We start from the raw sequence: 26,090 nt of genomic DNA on the forward strand, positions 1-26,090 counted from the left end.
CATACAAAGGGGTCTGGTGTGGCTACTATCAGACATACACAGGGGTCTGGTGGGGCCACTATCAGACATACACAGGGGTCCGGCGAGGCCATTATCAGACATACACAGGGGTCTATCAGACATACACAGGGGTCTGGTGGGGCTACTATCAGACATACACAGGGGTCTGGTGGGGCCACTATCAGACATACACAGGGGTCTGGCGAGGCCACTATCAGACATACACAGGGGTCTGGTGGGGCCACTATCAGACATACACAGGGGTCTGGTGGGGCCACTATCAGACATACACAGGGGTTCGGCGAGGCCACTATCAGACATACACAGGGGTCTGGTGGGGCCACTATCAGACATACACAGGGGTCTGGCGGGGCCACTAAAAGACATACACAGGGGTCTGGTGGCGCCACTATCAGACATACACAGGGGTCCGGCGAGGCCACTATCAGACATACACAGGGGTCTGGTGGGGCTACTATCAGACATACACAGGGGTCTGGCGGGGCCACTATCAGACATACACAGGGGTCTATCAGACATACACAGAGGTCTGGTGGGGCGACTATCAGACATACACAGGGGTCTGTTGGGGCCACTATCACACATACACAGGGGTCTGGTGGGGCCACTATCAGACATACACAGGGGCCTGGTGGGGCTACTATCAGACATACACAGGGGTCTGGTGGGGCCACTATCAGACATACACAGGGGTCCGGCGAGGCCATTATCAGACATACACAGGGGTCTATCAGACATACACAGGGGTCTGGTGGGGCTACTATCAGACATACACAGGGGTCTGGTGGGGCCACTATCAGACATACACAGGGGTCCGGCGAGGCCACTATCAGACATACACAGGGGTCTGGTGGGGCCACTATCAGACATACACAGGGGTTCGGCGAGGCCACTATCAGACATACACAGGGGTCTGGTGGGGCCACTATCAGACATACACAGGGGTCTGGCGGGGCCACTATCAGACATACACAGGGGTCTGGTGGGGTCACTATCAGACATACACAGGGGTCCGGCGAGGCCACTATCAGACATACACAGGGGTCTGGTGGGGCTATCAGACATACACAGGGGCCTGGTGGGGCTACTATCAGACATACACAGGGGTCTGGTGGGGCCACTATCAGACATACACAGGGGTCCGGCGAGGCCATTATCAGACATACACAGGGGTCTATCAGACATACACAGGGGTCTGGTGGGGCTACTATCAGACATACACAGGGGTCTGGTGGGGCCACTATCAGACATACACAGGGGTCCGGCGAGGCCACTATCAGACATACACAGGGGTCTGGTGGGGCCACTATCAGACATACACAGGGGTTCGGCGAGGCCACTATCAGACATACACAGGGGTCTGGTGGGGCCACTATCAGACATACACAGGGGTCTGGCGGGGCCACTATCAGACATACACAGGGGTCTGGTGGGGCCACTATCAGACATACACAGGGGTCCGGTGAGGCCACGATCAGACATACACAGGGGTCTGGTGGGGCTACTATCAGACATACACAGGGGTCTGGCGGGGCCACTATCAGACATACACAGGGGTCCGGCGAGGCCACTATCAGACATACACAGGGGTCTGGCGGGGCCACTATCAGACATACACAGGGGTCTATCAGACATACACAGAGGTCTGGTGGGGCTACTATCAGACATACACAGGGGTCTAACAGACATACACAGGGGTCTGGTGGGGCCACTATCAGACATACACAGGGGTCTGGCGGGGCCACTATCAGACATACACAGGGGTCTGGTGGGGCCACTATCAGACATACACAGGGGTCTGGCGGGGCCACTATCAGACATACACAGGGGTCTGGCGAGGCCACTATCAGACATACACAGGAGTCCGGCGAGGCCACTATCAGACATACACAGGGGTCTGGCGGTGCCACTATCAGACATACACAGGGGTCTGGCGGGGCCACTATCAGACATACACAGGGGTCTGGCGGGGCCACTATCAGACATACACAGGGGTCTGGCGAGGCCACTATCAGACATACACAGCGGTCTGGCGAGGCCACTATCAGACATACACAGGGGTCTGGCGAGGCCACTATCAGACATACACAGGGGTCTGGCCGGGCCACTATCAGACATACACAGGGGTCTATCAGACACACACAGGAGTCCGGCGAGGCCACTATCAGACATACACAGGGGTCTGGCGGGGCCACTATCAGACATACACAGGGGTCCGGAGAGGCCACTATAAGACATACACAGGGGTCCGGCGGGGCCACTATCAGACATACACAGGGGTTTGGTGGGGTCACTATCAGACATACACAGGGGTCTGGTGGGGTCACTATCAGACATACACAGGGGTCTGGCGGGGACACTATCAGACATACACAGGGGTCTGGCGGGGCCACTATCAGACATACACAGGGGTCTGGCGGGGCCACTATCAGACATACACAGGGGTCTGGCGGGGCCACTATCAGACATACACAGGGGTCCGGCGAGGCCACTATCAGACATACACAGGGGTCCGGAGAGGCCACTATCAGACATACACAGGGGTCCGGCAGGGCCACTATCAGACATACACAGGGGTTTGGTGGGGTCACTATCAGACATACACAGGGGTCTGGTGGGGCCACTATCAGACATACACAGGGGTCCGGCGAGGCCACTATCAGACATACACAGGGGTCTGGCCGGGCCACTATCAGACATACACAGGGGTCTATCAGACACACACAGGAGTCCGGCGAGGCCACTATCAGACATACACAGGGGTCTGGCGGGGCCACTATCAGACATACACAGGGGTCCGGCGAGGCCACTATCAGACATACACAGGGGTCTGGTGGGGCCACTATCAGACATACACAGGGGTCCGGCGAGGCCACTATCAGACATACACAGGGGTCTGGCCGGGCCACTATCAGACATACACAGGGGTCTATCAGACACACACAGGAGTCCGGCGAGGCCACTATCAGACATACACAAGGGTCTGGCGGGGCCACTATCAGACATACACAGGGGTCTGGCGGGGCCACTATCAGACATACACAGGGGTCCGGCGAGGCCACTATCAGACATACGCAGGGGTCTGGTGGGGCCACTATAAGACATACACAGGGGTCTGGTGGGGCCACTATAAGACATACACAGGGGTCTGGCGGGGCCACTATCAGACATACACAGGGGTCCGGCGAGGCCACTATCAGACATACACAGGGGTCTGGCGGGGCCACTATCAGACATACACAGGGGTCCGGAGAGGCCACTATAAGACATACACAGGGGTCCGGCGGGGCCACTATCAGACATACACAGGGGTTTGGTGGGGTCACTATCAGACATACACAGGGGTCTGGTGGGGTCACTATCAGACATACACAGGGGTCTGGCGGGGACACTATCAGACATACACAGGGGTCTGGCGGGGCCACTATCAGACATACACAGGGGTCTGGCGGGGCCACTATCAGACATACACAGGGGTCCGGCGAGGCCACTATCAGACATACACAGGGGTCCGGAGAGGCCACTATCAGACATACACAGGGGTCCGGCAGGGCCACTATCAGACATACACAGGGGTTTGGTGGGGTCACTATCAGACATACACAGGGGTCTGGTGGGGCCACTATCAGACATACACAGGGGTCCGGCGAGGCCACTATCAGACATACACAGGGGTCTGGCCGGGCCACTATCAGACATACACAGGGGTCTATCAGACACACACAGGAGTCCGGCGAGGCCACTATCAGACATACACAGGGGTCTGGCGGGGCCACTATCAGACATACACAGGGGTCCGGCGAGGCCACTATCAGACATACACAGGGGTCTGGTGGGGCCACTATCAGACATACACAGGGGTCCGGCGAGGCCACTATCAGACATACACAGGGGTCTGGCCGGGCCACTATCAGACATACACAGGGGTCTATCAGACACACACAGGAGTCCGGCGAGGCCACTATCAGACATACACAAGGGTCTGGCGGGGCCACTATCAGACATACACAGGGGTCTGGCGGGGCCACTATCAGACATACACAGGGGTCCGGCGAGGCCACTATCAGACATACGCAGGGGTCTGGTGGGGCCACTATAAGACATACACAGGGGTCTGGTGGGGCCACTATAAGACATACACAGGGGTCTGGCGGGGCCACTATCAGACATACACAGGGGTCCGGCGAGGCCACTATCAGACATACGCAGGGGTCTGGTGGGGCCACTATCAGACATACACAGGGGTCTGGTGGGGCCACTATCAGACATACACAGGGGTCTGGTGGGGCCACTATCAGACATACACAGGGGTCTGGTGGGGCCACTATCAGACATACACAGGGGTCCGGAGAGGCCACTATAAGACATACACAGGGGTCTGGTGGGGCCACTATCAGACATACACAGGGGTCCGGCGAGGCCACTATCAGACATACGCAGGGGTCTGGTGGGGCCACTATCAGACATACACAGGGGTCTGGTGGGGCCACTATCAGACATACACAGGGGTCTGGTGGGGCCACTATCAGACATACACAGGGGTCTGGTGGGGCCACTATCAGACATACACAGGGGTCTGGTGGGGCCACTATCAGACATACACAGAGGTCTGGTGGGGCCACTATCAGACATAAACAGGGGTCCGGCGAGGCCACTATCAGACATACACAGGGGTCTGGTGGGGCTACTATCAGACATACACAGGGGTCTGGCGCGGCCACTATCAGACATACACAGGGGTCTGGTGGGGCTACTATCAGACATACACAGGGGTCTATCAGACATACACAGGAGTCCGGCGAGGCCACTATCAGACATACACAGAGGTCTGGTGGGGCTACTATCAGACATACACAGGGGTCTGGTGGGGCCACTATCAGACATACACAGGGGTCTGGTGGGGCCACTATCAGACATACACAGGGGTCTATCAGACATACACAGGAGTCCGGCAAGGCCACTATCAGACATACACAGGAGTCCGGCGAGGCCACTATCAGACATACACAGGGGTCTTGCGGGGTCACTATCAGACATACACAGGGGTCGATCAGACATACACAGAGGTCTGGTGGGGCTACTATCAGACATACACAGGGGTCTGGCGGGGCCACTATCAGACATACACAGGGGTCCGGCGAGGCCACTATCAGACATACACGGGGTCTATCAGACATACAAAGGGGTCTGGTGGGGCCACTATCAGACATACACAGGGGTCCGGCGAGGCCACTATCAGACATACACGGGGTCTATCAGACATACACAGGGGTCTGGCGGGGCCACTATCAGACATACACAGGGGTCCGGCGAGGCCACTATCAGACATACACAGGGGTCCGGCGGGGCCACTATCAGACATACACAGGGGTCCGGCGAGGCCACTATCAGACATACACAGGGGTGCGGCGAGGCCACTATCAGACATACACAGGGGTCTGGTGGGGTCACTATCAGACATACACAGGGGTCCGGCGGGGCCACTATCAGACATACACAGGGGTCCGGCGAGGCCACTATCAGACATACACAGGGGTCTGGTGGGGTCACTATCAGACGTACACAGAGGTCTGGTGGGGTCATAATCAGACATACACAGGGGTCCGGCGAGGCCACTATCAGACATACACTGGGGTCCGGCGAGGCCACTATAAGACATACAGAGGGGTATGGTGCGGCCACTATCAGACATACACAGGGGTCCGGCGAGGCCACTATCACACATACACAGGGGTCCGGTGAGGCCACTATCAGACATACACAGGGGTCCGGCGAGGCCACTATAAGACATACAGAGGGGTCCGGCGAGGCCACTATAAGACATACACAGGGGTACGGCGAGGCCACTATCAGACATACACAGTGGTCCGGCGAGGCCACTATCAGACATACACTGGGGTCCGGTGAGGCCACTATCAGACATACAGAGGGGTCCGGTGAGGCCACTATAAGACATACAGAGGGGTATGGTGCGGCCACTATCAGACATACACAGGGGTCCGGCGAGGCCACTATCAGACATACACAGGGGTCCGGCGAGGCCACTATAAGACATACAGAGGGGTCCGGCGAGGCCACTATAAGACATACAGAGGGGTCTGGTGGAGCCACTATCAGACATACACAGGGGTCTGGTGATGCCACTATCAGACGTACACAGGGTAGAGACAGCCAGGGATCGCCGTCCTCGGCAGTCTGTGCCCTTAGGGCCATAGTCACACTGTACATGGGTCACATGTACATGTGGGATGATTTAGCGAATCCTGCTTTGAGCAGGGGGTTGGACCAGATGGTCCAGGAGGTCCCTTCCATCTCTACGATTCTATGTGGGGACAGATTCCCTTTGAATCTTTGTTGTTGGGATTTTCTGTGACACAAAGTAACAAGTATTTGTGACAAGTAAAGGAAATGGTAATGGGTGTACTAATTATTTTACAAATATAAATCTGAACATTGTGACATTGTACATTAGTATTCAGTCCCCTGTAGTCGGATGCCCCTAAATAACATCCTGAGTGACCGATCGCCCCCAGAAGTCACATCATTAGTACACTGTGTCCCCCCAGTGTGATTTCTCCTCAGTATAAGGACAGCTGTTCTGTGAAGGCCTCAGAGGTTTGTGTGAGAACATTAGGGGTAAAACAACATCATAAAAACTGAGCTTGTGTGTCCTCCAGCACCCAATTCATTAGGTGGAGGTGACTGAGCGTGTGCGTCCTCAAGCACTCGGCTCAGTAGATGAAGTTGTGAAGTTGTGGGGTACCACAGGGCTGTGTCCTGGGCCCTGTATTGTTCAACATCTTTATCAATAATTTAGATGAAGGAATTGAGGGTAAACTGATTAAATTTGCTGATGACACAAAGCTAGGAGGGATAGCTAATACTAGAGAAGAGAGAGAGAGGATTCAAAAAGATATAAATAAACTGGAGAAGTGGGCAGCAACTAACAGAATGGTTTTTAACAGGGAAAAATGCAAAGTACTACATCTGGGCAATAAAAATGAAAAAAGCATATATAGAATGGGAGGAATAGGGCTAAGTGACAGGCACATGTGAAAAAGACTTGGGTATACTAATAGATCACAGACTGAATATGAGTCAACAGTGTGATGCAGCAGCAAAAAAGGCAAATGCAATTCTAGGATGTATTAACAGAAGCATACAGTCTAGATCACGTGAAGTCATTATTTCCCTCTACTCCTCTTTGGTCAGACCTCATCTGGAATATTGTGTCCAGTTTTGGGCGCCACATTATAAAAAAGACATCAACAAACTGGAGCAAGTTCAGAAAAGAGCGACCAGAATGGTGACCGGTCTGCAAACCCTGTCTTATGTATCTACAAATATCTAAAGGGCTGTCACATTGTAGAAGGATCATCTCTATTCTCATTTGCACAAGGAAAGACTAGAAGCAATGGGATGAAACTGAATGGGAGGAGACACAGATTAGATATTAGAAGGCTGACAGTGAGGGTGATCAATGAGTGGAACAGGCGGCCACGAGAGGTGGTGAGTTCTCCTTCAATAGAAGTCTTCACACAGAGGCTGGACAGACTTCTGACTGGGATGATTTAGTGAATCCTCCTTTTAGCAGGGGGTTGGACCAGATGGCCCAGGAGGTCCCTTCCAACTCTACCATTCTATGAGCGTGTGTGTCTTCCAGCACTCAGCTCATTAGGTGGAGGTGACTGAGCGTGTGTGTCCTCAAGCACTCGGCTCAGTAGATGGAGTTGCACATTGGTGGCACTGAACAATGTATGGGAATGTTGGACATCTATATTGTATACTAATAGTGTATTTATGATAATGATATGGTGGGAGGAGCCATTGAATCCTTATTTTCACAAATCCGGAGATCTTTTAAAGTTTTCATTAAAATAATGTTACTTCTGCGTCCGCTGATGGCACGACCTGACCTCAATCTCCTATAATCCAGGGCTTTCCGAGGACGCCGCTGCCGAGGAGAGTGGCGGAGGTTAATCTCACATCAGTCTCTGCTGCTGATTTATCCATAAGAGGTTTAGCATCCATTGATCACCCACGGTGCACTTCTCATCCGTCCATTGATCACCCACGGTGCACTTCTCATCCGTCCACTGATCACCCACAGTGTACTTCTCATCCGTCCATTGATCACCCACGATGTACTTCTCATCCGTCCACTGATCACCCACAGTGTACTTCTCATCCGTCCATTGATCACCCACGGTGCACTTCTCATCCGTCCATTGATCACCCACGATGTACTTCTCATCCGTCCACTGATCACCCACAGTGCACTTCTCATCCGTCCATTGATCACCCACGGTGTACTTCTCATCCGTCCATTGATCACCCACGATGTACTTCTCATCCGTCCACTGATCACCCACAGTGTACTTCTCATCCGTCCATTGATCACCCACGATGTACTTCTCATCCGTCCACTGATCACCCACGGTGTACTTCTCATCCGTCCATTGATCACCCACGATGTACTTCTCATCCGTCCACTGATCACCCACAGTGTACTTCTCATCCGTCCATTGATCACCCACGATGTACTTCTCATCCGTCCACTGATCACCCACAGTGTACTTCTCATCCGTCCATTGATCACCCACAGTGTACTTCTCATCCGTCCATTGATCACCCACGATGTACTTCTCATCCGTCCACTGATCACCCACAGTGTACTTCTCATCCGTCCATTGATCACCCACGGTGCACTTCTCATCCGTCCACTGATCACCCACGGTGCACTTCTCATCCGTCCACTCATCACCCACGATGTACTTCTCATCCGTCCACTCATCACCCACGATGTACTTCTCATCCGTCCACTGATCACCCACGGTACACTTCTCATCTGTCCACTCATCACCCACGGTGCACTTCTCATCCGTCATCACCCACGGTGCACTTCTCATCCGTCCACTCATCACCCACGGTGCACTTCTCATCCGTCCACTTATCACCCACGATGTACTTCTCATCCGTCCACTGATCACCCACGGTGCACTTCTCATCCGTCCACTGATCACCCACAGTGTACTTCTCATCCGTCCACTGATCACCCACGGTGTACTTCTCATCCGTCCACGGATCACCCACGGTGCACTTCTCATCCGTCCACTGATCACCCAAGGTGCACTTCTCATCCGTCCACTGATCACCCACGGTGTACTTCTCATCCGTCCACTGATCACCCACGGTGTACTTCTCATCCGTCCACTGATCACCCACGGTGCACTTCTCATCCGTCCACTGATCACCCACAGTGTACTTCTCATCCGTCCACTGATCACCCACGGTGTACTTCTCATCCGTCCACTGATCACCCATGGTGCACTTCTCATCCGTCCACTGATCACCCACGGTGCACTTCTCATCCGTCCATTGATCACCCACAGTGCACTTCTCATCCGTCCACTGATCACCCACGGTACACTTCTCATCCGTCCACTCATCACCCACGATGTACTTCTCATCTGTCCACTCATCACCCACGGTGCACTTCTCATCCGTCATCACCCACGGTGCACTTCTCATCCGTCCACTTATCACCCACGATGTACTTCTCATCCGTCCACTGATCACCCACGGTGCACTTCTCATCCGTCCACTGATCACCCACAGTGTACTTCTCATCCGTCCACTGATCACCCACGGTGCACTTCTCATCCGTCCACTGATCACCCATGGTGCACTTCTCATCCGTCCACTGATCACCCACGGTGCACTTCTCATCCGTCCACTGATCACCCACGGTGTACTTCTCATCCGTCCACTGATCACCCACGGTGTACTTCTCATCCGTCCACTGATCACCCACGGTGTACTTCTCATCCGTCCACTGATCACCCACGGTGTACTTCTCATCCGTCCACTGATCACCCACGGTGCACTTCTCATCCGTCAACTGATCACCCACAGTGTACTTCTCATCCGTCCACTGATCACCCACGGTGTACTTCTCATCCGTCCACTGATCACCCACGGTGCACTTCTCATCCGTCCACTGATCACCCACGGTGCACTTCTCATCCGTCCACTGATCACCCACGGTGCACTTCTCATCCGTCCACTGATCACCCACGGTGCACTTCTCATCCGTCCACTGATCACCCACAGTGTACTTCTCATCCGTCCACTGATCACCCACGGTGCACTTCTCATCCGTCCACTGATCACCCACGGTGCACTTCTCATCCGTCCACTGATCACCCACAGTGTACTTCTCATCCGTCCACTGATCACCCACGGTGCACTTCTCATCCGTCCACTGATCACCCACGGTGCACTTCTCATCCGTCCACTGATCACCCACAGTGTACTTCTCATCCGTCCACTTCTCATCCGTTTAAAAAAGACATCAACAAACTGGAGCAAGTTCAGAAAAGAGCGACCAGAATGGTGACCGGTCTGCAAACCCCGTCTTATGAGGAAAGGTTGCAGGATTTGGGAATGTTTAGTTTGCAAAAGAGAAGACTGAGAAGAGACTTAATAGCTGTCTACAAATATCTCAATGGCTGTCACATTGTAGAAGGATCATCTTTATTCTCATTTGCACAAGGAAAGACTAGAAGCAATGGGATGAAACTGAATGGGAGGAGACACAGATTAGATATTAGAAGGCCGACAGTGAGGGTGATCAATGAGTGGAACAAGCTGCCATGAGAAGTGGTGAGTTCTCCTTCAATGGAAGTCTTCAAACAGAGGCTGGACAGACATCTGACTGGGATGATTTAGCGAATCCTGCTTTGAGCAGGGGGTTGGACCAGATGGCCCAGGAGGTCCCTTCCAACTCTACCATTCTATGATTCACTGATCACCTACGGTTTAGCCATGTCTATGATGCATCTGAGGCTATGGACATGACGTGGCGCCAATATACCTGTCTGTGCTGATAAATGGCGCCCTCCTAGCCTGCCTCACCTGTCTTGCTGCACTGAATCATGGGAGGCACAGAACGCTGTGTAATGTCTGTACGGATGAGGATGGCGCCATCCGCTGGAACGTAGGGCTCAGGTCCCCTCTAGACATAAATGGGGCTGCTGGTGCAATGCGAGAGGATCGGAACCTTAAAGAGCTGGAGACCCCAGAGCGAGCCTCCGATCAGTGTCATACTACGGAGGGCACCACAACTCTCATCATCACCAGGAAAAGCTTAATTACCTGCTGTTATCTAGACCTTTGCTTCCTGTCAATGGTACTCATCACTATCCGGGGCCGGTACCCTCACATCTCACTATCTGGGGCCGGTACCCTCACATCTCACTATCCAGGCCCGGTACCTCCTCGTGGCTCACTATTCGGGGCCGGTACTCCCACCTCTCACTATCCAGGGCCGGTACCCCCTCACGGCTCACTATCCGGGGCCGGTACCCCCTCACTGCTCATATCCGGGGCCGGTACCCCCATATCTCACTATCCGGGCCCGGTACCCTCTCACTGCTCACTATCCGGGGCCAGTACCCCCACACGGCTCACTATCCGGGCCGGTACCCCCTCACTGCTCACTATCCGGGGCCGGTACACCCTCACGGCTCACTATCCGGGGCCAGTACCCCCTCACTGCTCACTATCCGGGGCCGGTACCCCCTCACTGCTCATATCCGGGGCCGGTACCCCCACATCTCACTATCCGGGCCCGGTACCCTCTCACTGCTCACTATCCGGGGCCAGTACCCCCACACGGCTCACTATCCGGGCCCGGTACCCCCTCACTGCTCACTATCCGGGGCCAGTACCCCCACACGGCTCACTATCCGGGCCGGTACCCCCTCACTGCTCACTATCCGGGGCTGGTACACCCTCACTGCTCAGTATCCGGGGCCGGTACCCCCACATCTCACTATCTGGGGCCGGTACCTCCTCAGAGCTCACTATCCGTGCCCTGTACCCCCTCACTGCTCACTATCCGGGGCCGGTACCCCCACAAGGCTCACTATCCGGGGTGGTACCCCCTCACTGCTCAGTATCCGGGGCCGGTACCCCCTCACGGCTCACTATCCGGGGCCGGTACTCCCACCTCTCACTATCCAGGGCCGGTACCCCCTCACGGCTCACTATCCGGGGCCGGTACCCCCCTCACATCTCACTATCTGGGGCCGGTACCCTCACATCTCACTATCCGGGGCCGGTACCCCCATATCTCACTATCCGGGCCCGGTACCTCCTCGTGGCTCACTATCCGGGGCCGGTACTCCCACCTCTCACTATCCAGGGCCGGTACCCCCTCACGGCTCACTATCCGGGGCCGGTACCCCCTCACTGCTCATATCCGGGGCCGGTACCCCCACATCTCACTATCCGGGCCCGGTACCCTCTCACTGCTCACTATCCGGGGCCAGTACCCCCACACGGCTCACTATCCGGGCCGGTACCCCCTCACTGCTCACTATCCGGGGCTGGTACACCCTCACGGCTCACTATCCGGGGCCAGTACCCCCTCACTGCTCACTATCCGGGGCCAGTACCCCCACACTGCTCACTATCCGGGGCTGGTACACCCTCACTGCTCAGTATCCGGGGCCGGTACCCCCACATCTCACTATCCGGGGCCGGTACCTCCTCAGAGCTCACTATCCGTGCCCTGTACCCCCTCACTGCTCACTATCCGGTGCCGGTACCCCCACACGGCTCACTATCCGGGGTGGTACCCCCTCACTGCTCAGTATCCGGGGCCGGTACCCCCTTCACGGCTCACTATCCGGGGCCGGTACTCCCACCTCTCACTATCCAGGGCCGGTACCCCCTCACGGCTCACTATCCGGAGCCGGTACCCCCCTCACGGCTCACTATCCGGGCCCGGTACCCCCCTCACTGCTCACTATCCGGGGCCAGTACCCCCACACGGCTCACTATCCGGGGTGGTACCCCCTCACTGCTCAGTATCCGGGGCCGGTACCCCCTCACGGCTCACTATCCGGGGCCGGTACCCCCTCACGGCTCACTATCCGGGGTGGTACCCCCTCACTGCTCAGTATCCGGGGCCGGTACCCCCTCACGGCTCACTATTCGGGGCCGGTACTCCCACCTCTCACTATCCAGGGCCGGTACCCCCTCACGGCTCACTATCCGGGGCCGGTACCCCCACACGGCTCACTATCCGGGGTGGTACCCCCTCACTGCTCAGTATCCGGGGCCGGTACCCCCTCACGGCTCACTATCCGGGGCCGGTACTCCCACCTCTCACTATCCAGGGCCGGTACCCCCTCACGGCTCACTATCCGGGGCCGGTACCCCCCCATGGCTCACTATCCGGGCCGGTACCCCCTCACGGCTCACTATCCGGGGCTGGTACACCCTTACTGCTCAGTATCCGGGGCCGGTACCCCCACATCTCACTATCCGGGGCCGGTACCTCCTCAGAGCTCACTATCCGGGCCCGGTACCCCCTCACTGCTCACTATCCGGGGCCGGTACCCCCACACGGCTCACTATCCGGGGCGGTACCCCCTCACTGCTCAGTATCCGGGGCCGGTACCCCCACATCTCACTATCTGGGGCCGGTACCTCCTCAGAGCTCACTATCCGGGCCCGGTACCCCCTTACTGCTCACTATCGGGGGCCGGTACCCCCCTCACGGCTCACTATCCGGGCCGGTACCCCCTCACTGCTCACTATCCGGGGCTGGTACACCCTTACTGCTCAGTATCCGGGGCCGGTACCCCCACATCTCACTATCCGGGGCCGGTACCTCCTCAGAGCTCACTATCCGGGCCCGGTACCCCCTCACTGCTCACTATCCGGGCCGGTACCCCCACACGGCTCACTATCCGGGGCGGTACCCCCTCACTGCTCAGTATCCGGGGCCGGTACCCCCACATCTCACTATCTGGGGCCGGTACCTCCTCAGAGCTCACTATCCGGGCCCGGTACCCCCTCACTGCTCACTATCCGGGGCCGGTACCCCCACACGGCTCACTTTCCGGGCCTGGTACCCCCTCACGGCTCACTATCCGGGCCCGGTACCCCCTCACTGCTCACTATCCAGGGCCGGTACCCCCACCTCTCACTATCCGGGGCCGGTACCCCCTCACGGCTCACTATCCGGGGCCGGTACCCCCTCACGGCTCACTATCCGGGGCCGGTACCCTCACATCTCACTATCTAGGGCCGGTACCCTCACATCTCACTATCCAGGGCCGGTACCTCCTCACGGCTCACTATCCGGGCCCGGTACCACCTCACTGCTCACTATCCGGGGCCGGTACCCCCTCACGGCTCACTATCCGGGGCCGGTACCCCCCTCACGGCTCACTATCCGGGGCCGGTACCCTCACGGCTCACTATCCGGGGCCAGTACCCTCACATCTCACTATCTGGGGCCGGTACCCTCACATCTCACTATCCAGGGCCGGTACCGCCTCACGGCTCACTATCCGGGCCCGGTACCCCCTCACTGCTCACTATCCGGGGCCGGTACCTCCTCACGGCTCACTATCCGGGCCCGGTACCCCCTCACTGCTCACTATTCGGGGCCGGTACCCCCACATCTCACTATCCGGGGCCGGTACCTCCTCACGGCTCACTATGAGGGCCCGGTACCCCCTCACTGCTCACTATCCGGGGCCGGTACCCCCACCTCTCACTATCCGGACCGGTACCCCCTCACTGCTCACTATCCGGGAACGGTACACCCTCACTGCTCACTATCCGGGGCCGGTACACCCTCACAGCTGACTATCCGGGTCGGTACTCCCTCACTGCTCACTATCCGGGGCCTGTACACCCTTACTGCTCACTATCCGGGGCCTGTACACCCTTACTGCTCACTATCTGGGGCCGGTACCTCCTCACGGCTCACTATCCGGGCCCGGTACCTCCTCACGGCTCACTTTCCGGGCCCGGTACCCACTCGCTGCTCACTATCCGGGGCCGGTACCCCCACACGGCTCACTATCCGGGGCGGTACCCCCTCACTGCTCACTATCCGGGGCTGGTACACCCTCACTGCTCAGTATCCGGGGCCGGTACCCCCACATCTCACTATCCGGGCCCGGTACCCCCTCACATCTCACTATTCGGGGCCGGTACCCCCACACGGCTCACTATCCGGGCCGGTACCCCCTCACTGCTCAGTATCTGGGGCCGTACCCCCACATCTCACTATCCTGGCCCGGTACCCCCTCACATCTCACTATCCGGGGCCGGCACCTCCTCACGGTTCACTATCCGGGCCGGTACCCCCTCACTGCTCAGTATCTGGGGCCGGTACCCCCACATCTCACTATCCGGGCCCGGTACCCCCTCACATCTCACTATCCGGGGCCGGCACCTCCTCACGGTTCACTATCCGGGGCCGGTACCCCCACATCTCACTATCCGGGCCCGGTACCCCCTCACATCTCACTATCCGGGCCGGTACCCCCTCACTGCTCAGTATCTGGGGCCGGTACCCCCACATCTCACTATCCGTGGCCGGTACCTCCTCACGGCTCACTATCCGGGCCCAGTACCCCCTCACATCTCACTATCCGGGGACGGCACCTCCTCACGGTTCACTATCCGGGGCTGGTACACCCTCCCTGCTCAGTATCCGGGGCCGGTACCCCCACATCTCACTATCCGGGCCCGGTACCCTCTCACATCTCACTATCCGGGGCCGGCACCTCCTCACGGTTCACTATCCGGGCCCAGTACCCCCTCACGGCTCACTATCCGGGGCCGGTACCCCCACATCTCACTATCCGTGGCCGGTACCTCCTCACGGCTCACTATCCGGGCCCAGTACCCCCTCACATCTCACTATCCGGGGCCGGTACCCCCACATCTCACTATCCAGGGCCGGTACCTCCTCACGGCTCACTATCCGGGCCCAGTACCCCCTCACGGCTCACTATCCGGACCGGTACCCCCTCACGGCTCACTATCCGGGAACGGTACACCCTCACAGCTGACTATCCGGGCCGGTACCCCCTCACTGCTCACTATCCGGGGCCTGTACACCCTTACTGCTCACTATCCGGGGCCTGTACACCCTTACTGCTCACTATCTGGGGCCGGTACACCCTCACAGATCACTATCCGGGGCCTGTACACCCTTACTGCTCACTATTCGGGAACAGTACACCCTCACAGCTGACTATCTGGGCTGGTACCCCCTCACAGCTCACTATCCAGGGCCTGTACTCCCTTACTGCTCACTATCCGGGGCCGGTACCCCCTCACTGCTATCTGGGGCCGGTACTCCTCACAGCTCACTATCCGGGGCCGGTACGCCCTCACGGCTCACTATCCGGGGCCTGTACACCCTCACAGCTGACTATCTGGGGCCGGTACCCCCTCACTGCTATCTGGGGCTGGTACTCCTCACAGCTCACTATCCGGGGCCGGTACCCCCTCACGGCTCACTATCCGGGGCCTGTACACCCTCACAGCTATCCGGGGCCGGTACCACCTCACAGCTCACTATCCGGGGCCGGTACCCCCCTCACGGCTCACTATTCGGGGCCGGTACCCCCTCACGGCTGACTATCCGGGGTCGATACCCCCTCACAGCTCCCTATCCGGGGCCGGTACCCCCTCACGGCTGACTATCCGGGGTCGGTACCCCCTCACTGCTCACTATCCGGGGCCGGTACCCAAACATCTCACTATCCAGGGCCGGTACCTCCTCACAGCTCACTATCCGGGCCCGGTACCCCCACACGGCTCACTATCTGGGCCGGTACCCCCTCACTGCTCAGTATCTGGGGCCGGTACCCCCACATCTCACTATCCGGGGCCGGTACCCCCACATCTCACTATCCGGGGCCGGTACCCCCACATCTCACTATCCAGGGCCGGTACCTCCTCACGGCTCACTATCCGGGCCCGGTACCCCCTCACGGCTCACTATCCGGACCGGTACCCCCTCACTGCTCACTATCCGGGAACGGTACACCCTCACTGCTCACTATCCGGGGCCTGTACACCCTCACAGCTGACTATCCGGGGCCGGTACCCCCTCACTGCTATCTGGGGCCGGTACTCCTCACAGCTCACTATCCAGGGCCGGTACCCCCTCACGGCTGACTATCCGGGGCCTGTACACCCTCACGGCTGACTATCCGGGGTCGGTACCCCCTCACAGCTCACTATCCGGGGCCGGTACCCGCTCACTGCTATCTGGGGCCGGTACCCCCTCACTGCTATCTGGGGCCGGTACCCCCTCACTGCTATCTGGGGCCGGTACCCCCTCACTGCTATCTGGGGCCGGTACTCCTCACAGCTCACTATCCGGGGCCGGTACTCCTCACAGCTCACTATCCGGGGCCGGTACCCCCTCACTGCTATCTGGGGCCGGTACTCCTCACAGCTCACTATCCAGGGCCGGTACCCCCTCACTGCTATCTGGGGCCGGTACTCCTCACAGCTCACTATCCAGGGCCGGTACCCCCTCACGGCTGACTATCTGGGGTCGGTACCCCCTCACAGCTCACTATCCGGGGCCGGTACCCCCTCACGGCTCACTATCCTGTAAATGTGAAGTTTAGGAACAATACTAAAAGGAGACGTCATGCATCATGGGCCCCGCACTGCACCACTCCCAGCATGCACTGCACCCCTTCCGCATACCTGAGCCCTGGACGGGACGACTTCCCTCCTCCGCTTCAGGCGGCGGAGGCTTCTCCAGCTCATGGCGGAGGTAGAGTCTGGCTGCGGGAGCCCATGGACACCGGTACGATCGTCGGCAAATCTCCAGTGAAGCCGTGCCGGAGGCTGACGGCTCAGGAAGTCTTTAATCTTAGAAGAAGGGTTGCTTAGGAACCGGAGGGTAAAGTGCGAAGCCGCGGTCCTGACGAGGAGCAGACGCCGCCGCGCTCCGCATTCAATTATAGGAAATAGATTGATAAAGACAATGAGCAATTGTTCCCAGTGCTGCCGCTCATTATCCCGCTCGCTCATTATCCTGCTCGCTCCAAATCTCTTCGTACATAATTCACTTCATTCAAGGGAGATGCTTTATCATTAGACCATCACTGCAGAGGACATCAGGGTCTCTCATCCGGGACATAATCAATATAGGTTAGATGCTGCTCCGGGTCCTGGACCCCCCCGTAGACCAAGGTCTCCTCCCGCAGAGCCCCCCATAGACCAAGGTCTCCTCCCGCAGAGCCCCCCATAGACCAAGGTCTCCTCCCGCAGAGCCCCCCATAGACTAAGGTCTCCATCCACAGAGCCTCCCCATAGACCAAGGTCTCCTCCCACAGAGCCCCCCTTAGACCAAGGTCTCCTCCCACAGAACCCTCCATAGACCAAGGTCTCCATCCACAGAGCCCCCCATAGACCAAGGTCTCCTCCCACAGAACCCTCCATAGACCAAGATCTCCATCCACAGAGCCTCCCCATAGACCAAGGTCTCCTCCCGCAGAGCCCCCCATAGACCAAGGTCTCCTCCCACAGAACCCTCCATAGACCAAGGTCTCCATCCACAGAGCCTCCCCATAGACCAAGGTCTCCATCCACAGAGCCTCCCCATAGATCAAGGTCTCCATCCACAGAGCCTCCCCATAGACCAATGTCTCCTCCCACAGAACCCCCCATAGACTATGGTCTCCTTCCACAGAACCCCCCATTGATCAAGGTCTCCTTCCACAGAGCTCCCCATAGACCATGGTCTCCTCCCACAGAACCACCCCATAGACAAATGTCTCCTCACACAGAACCCCCCCATAGACCAATGTCTCTTTCCACAGAGCCCCCCATAGACCAATGTCTCCTTCCACAGAACCCCCCATAGACCAGTGTCTCCCTCCACAGAACCCCCCATAGACCAGTGTCTCCTTCCACAGGGCCCCCCCATAGACCAATGTCTCTTTCCACAGGGCCCCTCCATAGACCAATGTCTCCTTCCACAGAGCCCCCATAGATCAATGTCTCCTTCCACAGAGCCCCCCCATAGATCAATGTCTCCTTCCACAGAGCCCCCCCATAGATCATTGTCTCCTTCCACAGAGCCCCCCCCATAGATCAGTGTCTCCTTCCACAGAGCCCCCCATAGATCATTGTCTCCTTCCACAGAGGCCCCCATAGATCATTGTCTCCTTCCACAGAGCCCCCCCATAGATCATTGTCTCCTTCCACAGAGCCCCCCCATAGATCATTGTCTCCTTCCACAGAGCCCCCATAGACCAATGTCTCCTTCCACAGGCCCCCCCATAGACCAGTGTCTCCTTCCACAGGCTCCCCCATAGACCAGTGTCTCCTTCTACAGAGCCACCTATAGACCAATGTCTCCTTCTACAGAACCCCCTATAGACCAGTGTCTCCTTCCACAGGGCACCCCACAGATCACAGCCCCCTACACAAGGACCACTTATAGATCAATGTCTCCTCCTACAGTACCCCCATAGATCACAGCTCCCTACACAAGGACCCCTCATAGACCAATGTCTCCTTCACAGATCACAGCCCATCCCTGAGGACTCTTCATAGATCACGGCCCCTCCCTGATAACTCTACACAGATCACGGCGCCTCCCTCAGGCCTCTACACAGATCACGGCCCCTCCCTGAGGACTCGACACAGATCACGGCCCCTCCCTGAGGACTCGACACAGATCACGGCCCCTCCCTGAGGACTCGACACAGATCACGGCCCCTCCCTGAGGACTCGACACAGATCACGGCCCCTCCCTGAGGACTCGACACAGATCACGGCCCCTCCCTGAGGACTCGACACAGATCACGGCCCCTCCCTGAGGACTCGACACAGATCACGGCCCCTCCCTGAGGACTCGACACAGATCACGGCCCCTCCCTGAGGACTCGACACAGATCACGGCCCCTCCCTGAGGACTCGACACAGATCACGGCCCCTCCCTGAGGACTCTACACAGATCACGGCCCCTCCCTGAGGACTCTACACAGATCACGGCCCCTCCCTGAGGACAGAACCCGCTGCCTCTCCTGGGAGGAATGACCTATGTAATGACTTCTGCAAACATCACCAATTTAACCCAATCCACTGGTTGGAGGCTCAGCACCGCCATCTTTCTGTTACAGGAGGGTTTGGATTCTGATGGATCTGGCCACAATGTGTCATGAGACCTGTAATTCCCAGAGGCCGTCAGCTACTCGCTCTGCACCTTTCATGGCCTAGGCTGACTGCGGTAAAAATCAGAAGGGTCCAGCCAGTCACACGGTGGTCCGGCACAATCTGGCCGCTGCACTAATTTTCTGCCATCTGCGCAGTAACTTCATTATCTGACGTCACAGGAGACATTAGCGAGCCGCTGCCGGGCCTGTAATCGCATTTACGGATGACATTAGTGCGGTCATTACCTCCTGAAGATAAATGACCCCACATCAGGGACTGGCATGATGAGCCCCCCGGGCGACCTGTGCCGTCACGGGACGGGGCCGCCCATAGACGTTAAAGGGAGGCGGGAGACACAAGACGTCACTGACTGCGTTACACCATCGATGATACATTGTATCCATGCTTGTCCTCAGGGAGACCCCAATGACCTCCCCCCAACATGAGCACAGCGTCCTGTGATGTCACCCCAGAGCGGAGGAGACCCTCCAACACAGCACATGGACACATAAATATGTAGTGTACCCCAGAGAGGAGGAGACCCCCCAACACAACACATGGACACATAAATATGTAGTGTACACCAGAGCGGAGGAGACCCCCCAACACAACACATGAACACATAAATATGTAGTGTACACCAGAGAGGAGGAGACCCCCCAACACAACACATGGACACATAAATATGTAGTGTACACCAGAGAGGAGGAGACCCCCAACACAACACATGGACACATAAATATGTAGTGTACTCCAGAGAGGAGGAGACCCCCAACACAACACATGGACACATAAATATGTAGTGTACTCCAGAGAGGAGGAGACCCCCCAACACAACACATGAACACATAAATATGTAGTGTACACCAGAGAGGAGGAGACCCCCAACACAACACATGGACACATAAATATGTAGTGTACTCCAGAGAGGAGGAGACCCCCAACACAACACATGGACACATAAATATGTAGTGTACACCAGAGAGGAGGAGACCCCCCAACACAGCACATGGACACATAAATATGTAGTGTACACCAGAGCGGAGGAGACCCCCCAACACAACACATGGACACATAAATATGTAGTGTACTCCAGAGAGGAGGAGACCCCCAACACAACACATGGACACATAAATATGTAGTGTACCCCAGAGCGGAGGAGACCCCCCAACACAACACATGGGCACATAAATATGTAGTGTACTCCAGAGAGGAGGAGACCCCCCAACACAACACATGGGCACATAAATATGTAGTGTACACCAGAGAGGAGGAGACCCCCAACACAACACATGGACACATAAATATGTAGTGTACCCCAGAGCGGAGGAGACCCCCAACACAACACATGGACACATAAATATGTAGTGTACCCCAGAGCGGAGGAGACCCCCAACACAACACATGGACACATAAATATGTAGTGTACACCAGAGAGGAGGAGACCCCCCAACACAGCACATGGACACATAAATATGTAGTGTACCCCAGAGAGGAGGAGACCCCCCAACACAACACATGGACACATAAATATGTAGTGTACTCTAGAGAGGAGGAGACCCCCCAACACAACACATGAACACATAAATATGTAGTGTACTCCAGAGAGGAGGAGACCCCCCAACACAACACATGGACACATAAATATGTAGTGTACTCCAGAGAGGAGGAGACCCCCCAACACAACACATGGGCACATAAATATGTAGTGTACTCCAGAGAGGAGGAGACCCCCAACACAACACATGGACACATAAATATGTAGTGTACTCCAGAGAGGAGGAGACCCCCCAACACAACACATGAACACATAAATATGTAGTGTACTCCAGAGAGGAGGAGACCCCCCAACACAACACATGGGCACATAAATATGTAGTGTACTCCAGAGAGGAGGAGACCCCCCAACACAACACATGGGCACATAAATATGTAGTGTACTCCAGAGAGGAGGAGACCCCCAACACAACACATGGACACATAAATATGTAGTGTACTCCAGAGAGAAGGAGACCCCCAACACAACACATGGGCACATAAATATGTAGTGTACCCCAGAGAGGAGGAGACCCCCCAACACAACACATGGACACATAAATATGTAGTGTACTCCAGAGAGGAGGAGACCCCCCAACACAACACATGGACACATAAATATGTAGTGTACTCTAGAGAGGAGGAGACCCCCCAACACAACACATGAACACATAAATATGTAGTGTACTCCAGAGAGGAGGAGACCCCCCAACACAACACATGGACACATAAATATGTAGTGTACTCCAGAGAGGAGGAGACCCCCCAACACAACACATGGGCACATAAATATGTAGTGTACTCCAGAGAGGAGGAGACCCCCCAACACAACACATGGACACATAAATATGTAGTGTACTCCAGAGAGGAGAAGACCCCCCAACACAACACATGGACACATAAATATGTAGTGTACTCCAGAGAGGAGGAGACCCCCCAACACAACACATGGACACATAAATATGTAGTGTACTCCAGAGAGGAGGAGACCCCCAACACAACACATGGACACATAAATATGTAGTGTACTCCAGAGAGGAGGAGACCCCCAACACAACACATGGACACATAAATATGTAGTGTACACCAGAGAGGAGGAGACCCCCCAACACAACACATGGACACATAAATATGTAGTGTACTCCAGAGAGGAGGAGACCCCCAACACAACACATGGACACATAAATATGTAGTGTACCCCAGAGAGGAGGAGACCCCCAACACAACACATGGACACATAAATATGTAGTGTACACCAGAGAGGAGGAGACCCCCCAACACAACACATGGACACATAAATATGTAGTGTACTCCAGAGAGGAGGAGACCCCCAACACAACACATGGACACATAAATATGTAGTGTACCCCAGAGAGGAGGAGACCCCCAACACAACACATGGACACATAAATATGTAGTGTACACCAGAGAGGAGGAGACCCCCCAACACAACACATGGACACATAAATATGTAGTGTACTCCAGAGAGGAGGAGACCCCCAACACAACACATGGACACATAAATATGTAGTGTACACCAGAGAGGAGGAGACCCCCAACACAACACATGGACACATAAATATGTAGTGTACTCCAGAGAGGAGGAGACCCCCAACACAACACATGGACACATAAATATGTAGTGTACCCCAGAGAGGAGGAGACCCCCAACACAACACATGGACACATAAATATGTAGTGTACACCAGAGCGGAGGAGACCCCCCAACACAACACATGGACATATAAATATGTAGTGTACTCCAGAGAGGAGGAGACCCCCCAACACAACACATGGACACATAAATATGTAGTGTACACCAGAGCGGAGGAGACCCCCCAACACAACACATGGACACATAAATATGTAGTGTACTCCAGAGAGGAGGAGACCCCCCAACACAACACATGGGCACATAAATATGTAGTGTACCCCAGAGAGGAGGAGACCCCCCAACACAACACATGGGCACATAAATATGTAGTGTACTCTAGAGAGGAGGAGACCCCCCAACACAACACATGGGCACATAAATATGTAGTGTACTCCAGAGAGGAGGAGACCCCCCAACACAACACATGGGCACATAAATATGTAGTGTACTCCAGAGAGGAGGAGACCCCCCAACACAACACATGGGCACATAAATATGTAGTGTACTCTAGAGAGGAGGAGACCCCCCAACACAACACATGGGCACATAAATATGTAGTGTACCCCAGAGAGGAGGAGACCCCCCAACACAACACATGGACACATAAATATGTAGTGTACTCTAGAGAGGAGGAGACCCCCCAACACAACACATGAACACATAAATATGTAGTGTACTCTAGAGAGGAGGAGACCCCCCAACACAACACATGGGCACATAAATATGTAGTGTACTCCAGAGAGGAGGAGACCCCCCAACACAACACATGGGCACATAAATATGTAGTGTACTCCAGAGAGGAGGAGACCCCCCAACACAACACATGGGCACATAAATATGTAGTGTACCCCAGAGAGGAGGAGACCCCCCAACACAACACATGGACACATAAATATGTAGTGTACACCAGAGCGGAGGAGACCCCCCAACACAACACATGGACACATAAATATGTAGTGTACACCAGAGAGGAGGAGACCCCCCAACACAACACATGGACACATAAATATGTAGTGTACTCCAGAGCGGAGGAGACCCCCCAACACAACACATGGACACATAAATATGTAGTGTACACCAGAGCGGAGGAGACCCCCCAACACAACACATGGGCACATAAATATGTAGTGTACCCCAGAGAGGAGGAGACCCCCAACACAACACATGGACACATAAATATGTAGTGTACTCCAGAGAGGAGGAGACCCCCCAACACAACACATGGGCACATAAATATGTAGTGTACTCCAGAGAGGAGGAGACCCCCCAACACAACACATGGGCACATAAATATGTAGTGTACTCCAGAGAGGAGGAGACCCCCCAACACAACACATGGGCACATAAATATGTAGTGTACTCCAGAGAGGAGGAGACCCCCCAACACAACACATGGGCACATAAATATGTAGTGTACCCCAGAGAGGAGGAGACCCCCCAACACAACACATGGACACATAAATATGTAGTGTACACCAGAGCGGAGGAGACCCCCCAACACAACACATGGACACATAAATATGTAGTGTACCCCAGAGAGGAGGAGACCCCCCAACACAACACATGGACACATAAATATGTAGTGTACTCCAGAGCGGAGGAGACCCCCCAACACAACACATGGACACATAAATATGTAGTGTACACCAGAGCGGAGGAGACCCCCCAACACAACACATGGGCACATAAATATGTAGTGTACCCCAGAGAGGAGGAGACCCCCAACACAACACATGGACACATAAATATGTAGTGTACTCCAGAGAGGAGGAGACCCCCCAACACAACACATGGGCACATAAATATGTAGTGTACTCCAGAGAGGAGGAGACCCCCCAACACAACACATGGGCACATAAATATGTAGTGTACCCCAGAGAGGAGGAGACCCCCCAACACAACACATGGACACATAAATATGTAGTGTACTCCAGAGAGGAGGAGACCCCCCAACACAACACATGGACACATAAATATGTAGTGTACCCCAGAGAGGAGGAGACCCCCAACACAACACATGGACACATAAATATGTAGTGTACTCCAGAGCGGAGGAGACCCCCCAACACAACACATGGACACATAAATATGTAGTGTACACCAGAGCGGAGGAGACCCCCCAACACAACACATGGACACATAAATATGTAGTGTACACCAGAGCGGAGGAGACCCCCAACACAACACATGGACACATAAATATGTAGTGTACCCCAGAGAGGAGGAGACCCCCAGCACATGTATATATTCTCGATGTACAGTCATGGCCAAAAGTGTCGGCATCCTTGAAATTGTTCCAGAAAATGAAGTATTTCCCCCAGAACATTATCGTAATTCCCCAGGTTTTGTTACACTCAGGTTTACTTCCTTACTGTGTATTGGAACAACACAAAAAATGGAGGAAAAAAAAGTGAAAATTAGACAAAATTTCTTATGGAAAGGCGCCAATTATGTTGTCCAGTCCATTTTTATGGTTTTGTATAAAATTATGTCCCATTTGCCTTTTTTCTCTGTTTTGTGTTGTTCCAATACACAGAAAGGAAATAAACCTGAGTCTAACAAAACATGTGACAGAACACATCTATACATATACAAATGCACAGAGCATGAAAAACAAACAAGGAGAATTGGAGATGCTGACATAGGAAGAGAGATGTGATGTCATAGGCATCACTGAAACCTGGTAGGATGATACACACAATGAAAATATAAACCTTGAAGACGAGAGAGGAGGAATTGCATTGTATGCTAAGAAAACATATATCTCCACAGAGATCCAAGCTTCAGAGAATGGTAGCTCTGTAGAAACTGTTTGAGTAAGAATACCAAGAGAGAAGATCAGAAAGGCCACTATTGTATGTTTTTACTA

The 26,090-nt window shown here is 55.3% G+C and overlaps 1 protein-coding gene across 4 annotated transcripts in view; it reads right to left on the minus strand.

Moving 5' to 3' along the window:
• The window catches only part of PDE3A (phosphodiesterase 3A), a 454,441-nt gene that overhangs the window by 122,858 nt on the left and 305,493 nt on the right, over positions 1–26,090 (minus strand). The window contains exon 1 of one of the 4 annotated variants that reach the window (XM_073562347.1): positions 17,569–18,093. The exons of the other annotated variants lie outside the window; for them this stretch is intronic. Coding sequence (XP_073418448.1) covers positions 17,569–17,898 — 330 coding nt within the window. The 5' untranslated portion in view covers positions 17,899–18,093. Of the gene's footprint in view, positions 1–17,568; positions 18,094–26,090 lie in introns of those variants that run through there. 4 annotated transcript variants of the gene reach the window in all.

Source organism: Dendrobates tinctorius, unplaced genomic scaffold (assembly GCF_039654945.1).
Source record: "Dendrobates tinctorius isolate UK_male_01 unplaced genomic scaffold, ASM3965494v1 ptg000348l, whole genome shotgun sequence".
Taxonomy (NCBI): Eukaryota; Metazoa; Chordata; class Amphibia; order Anura; family Dendrobatidae; genus Dendrobates; species Dendrobates tinctorius.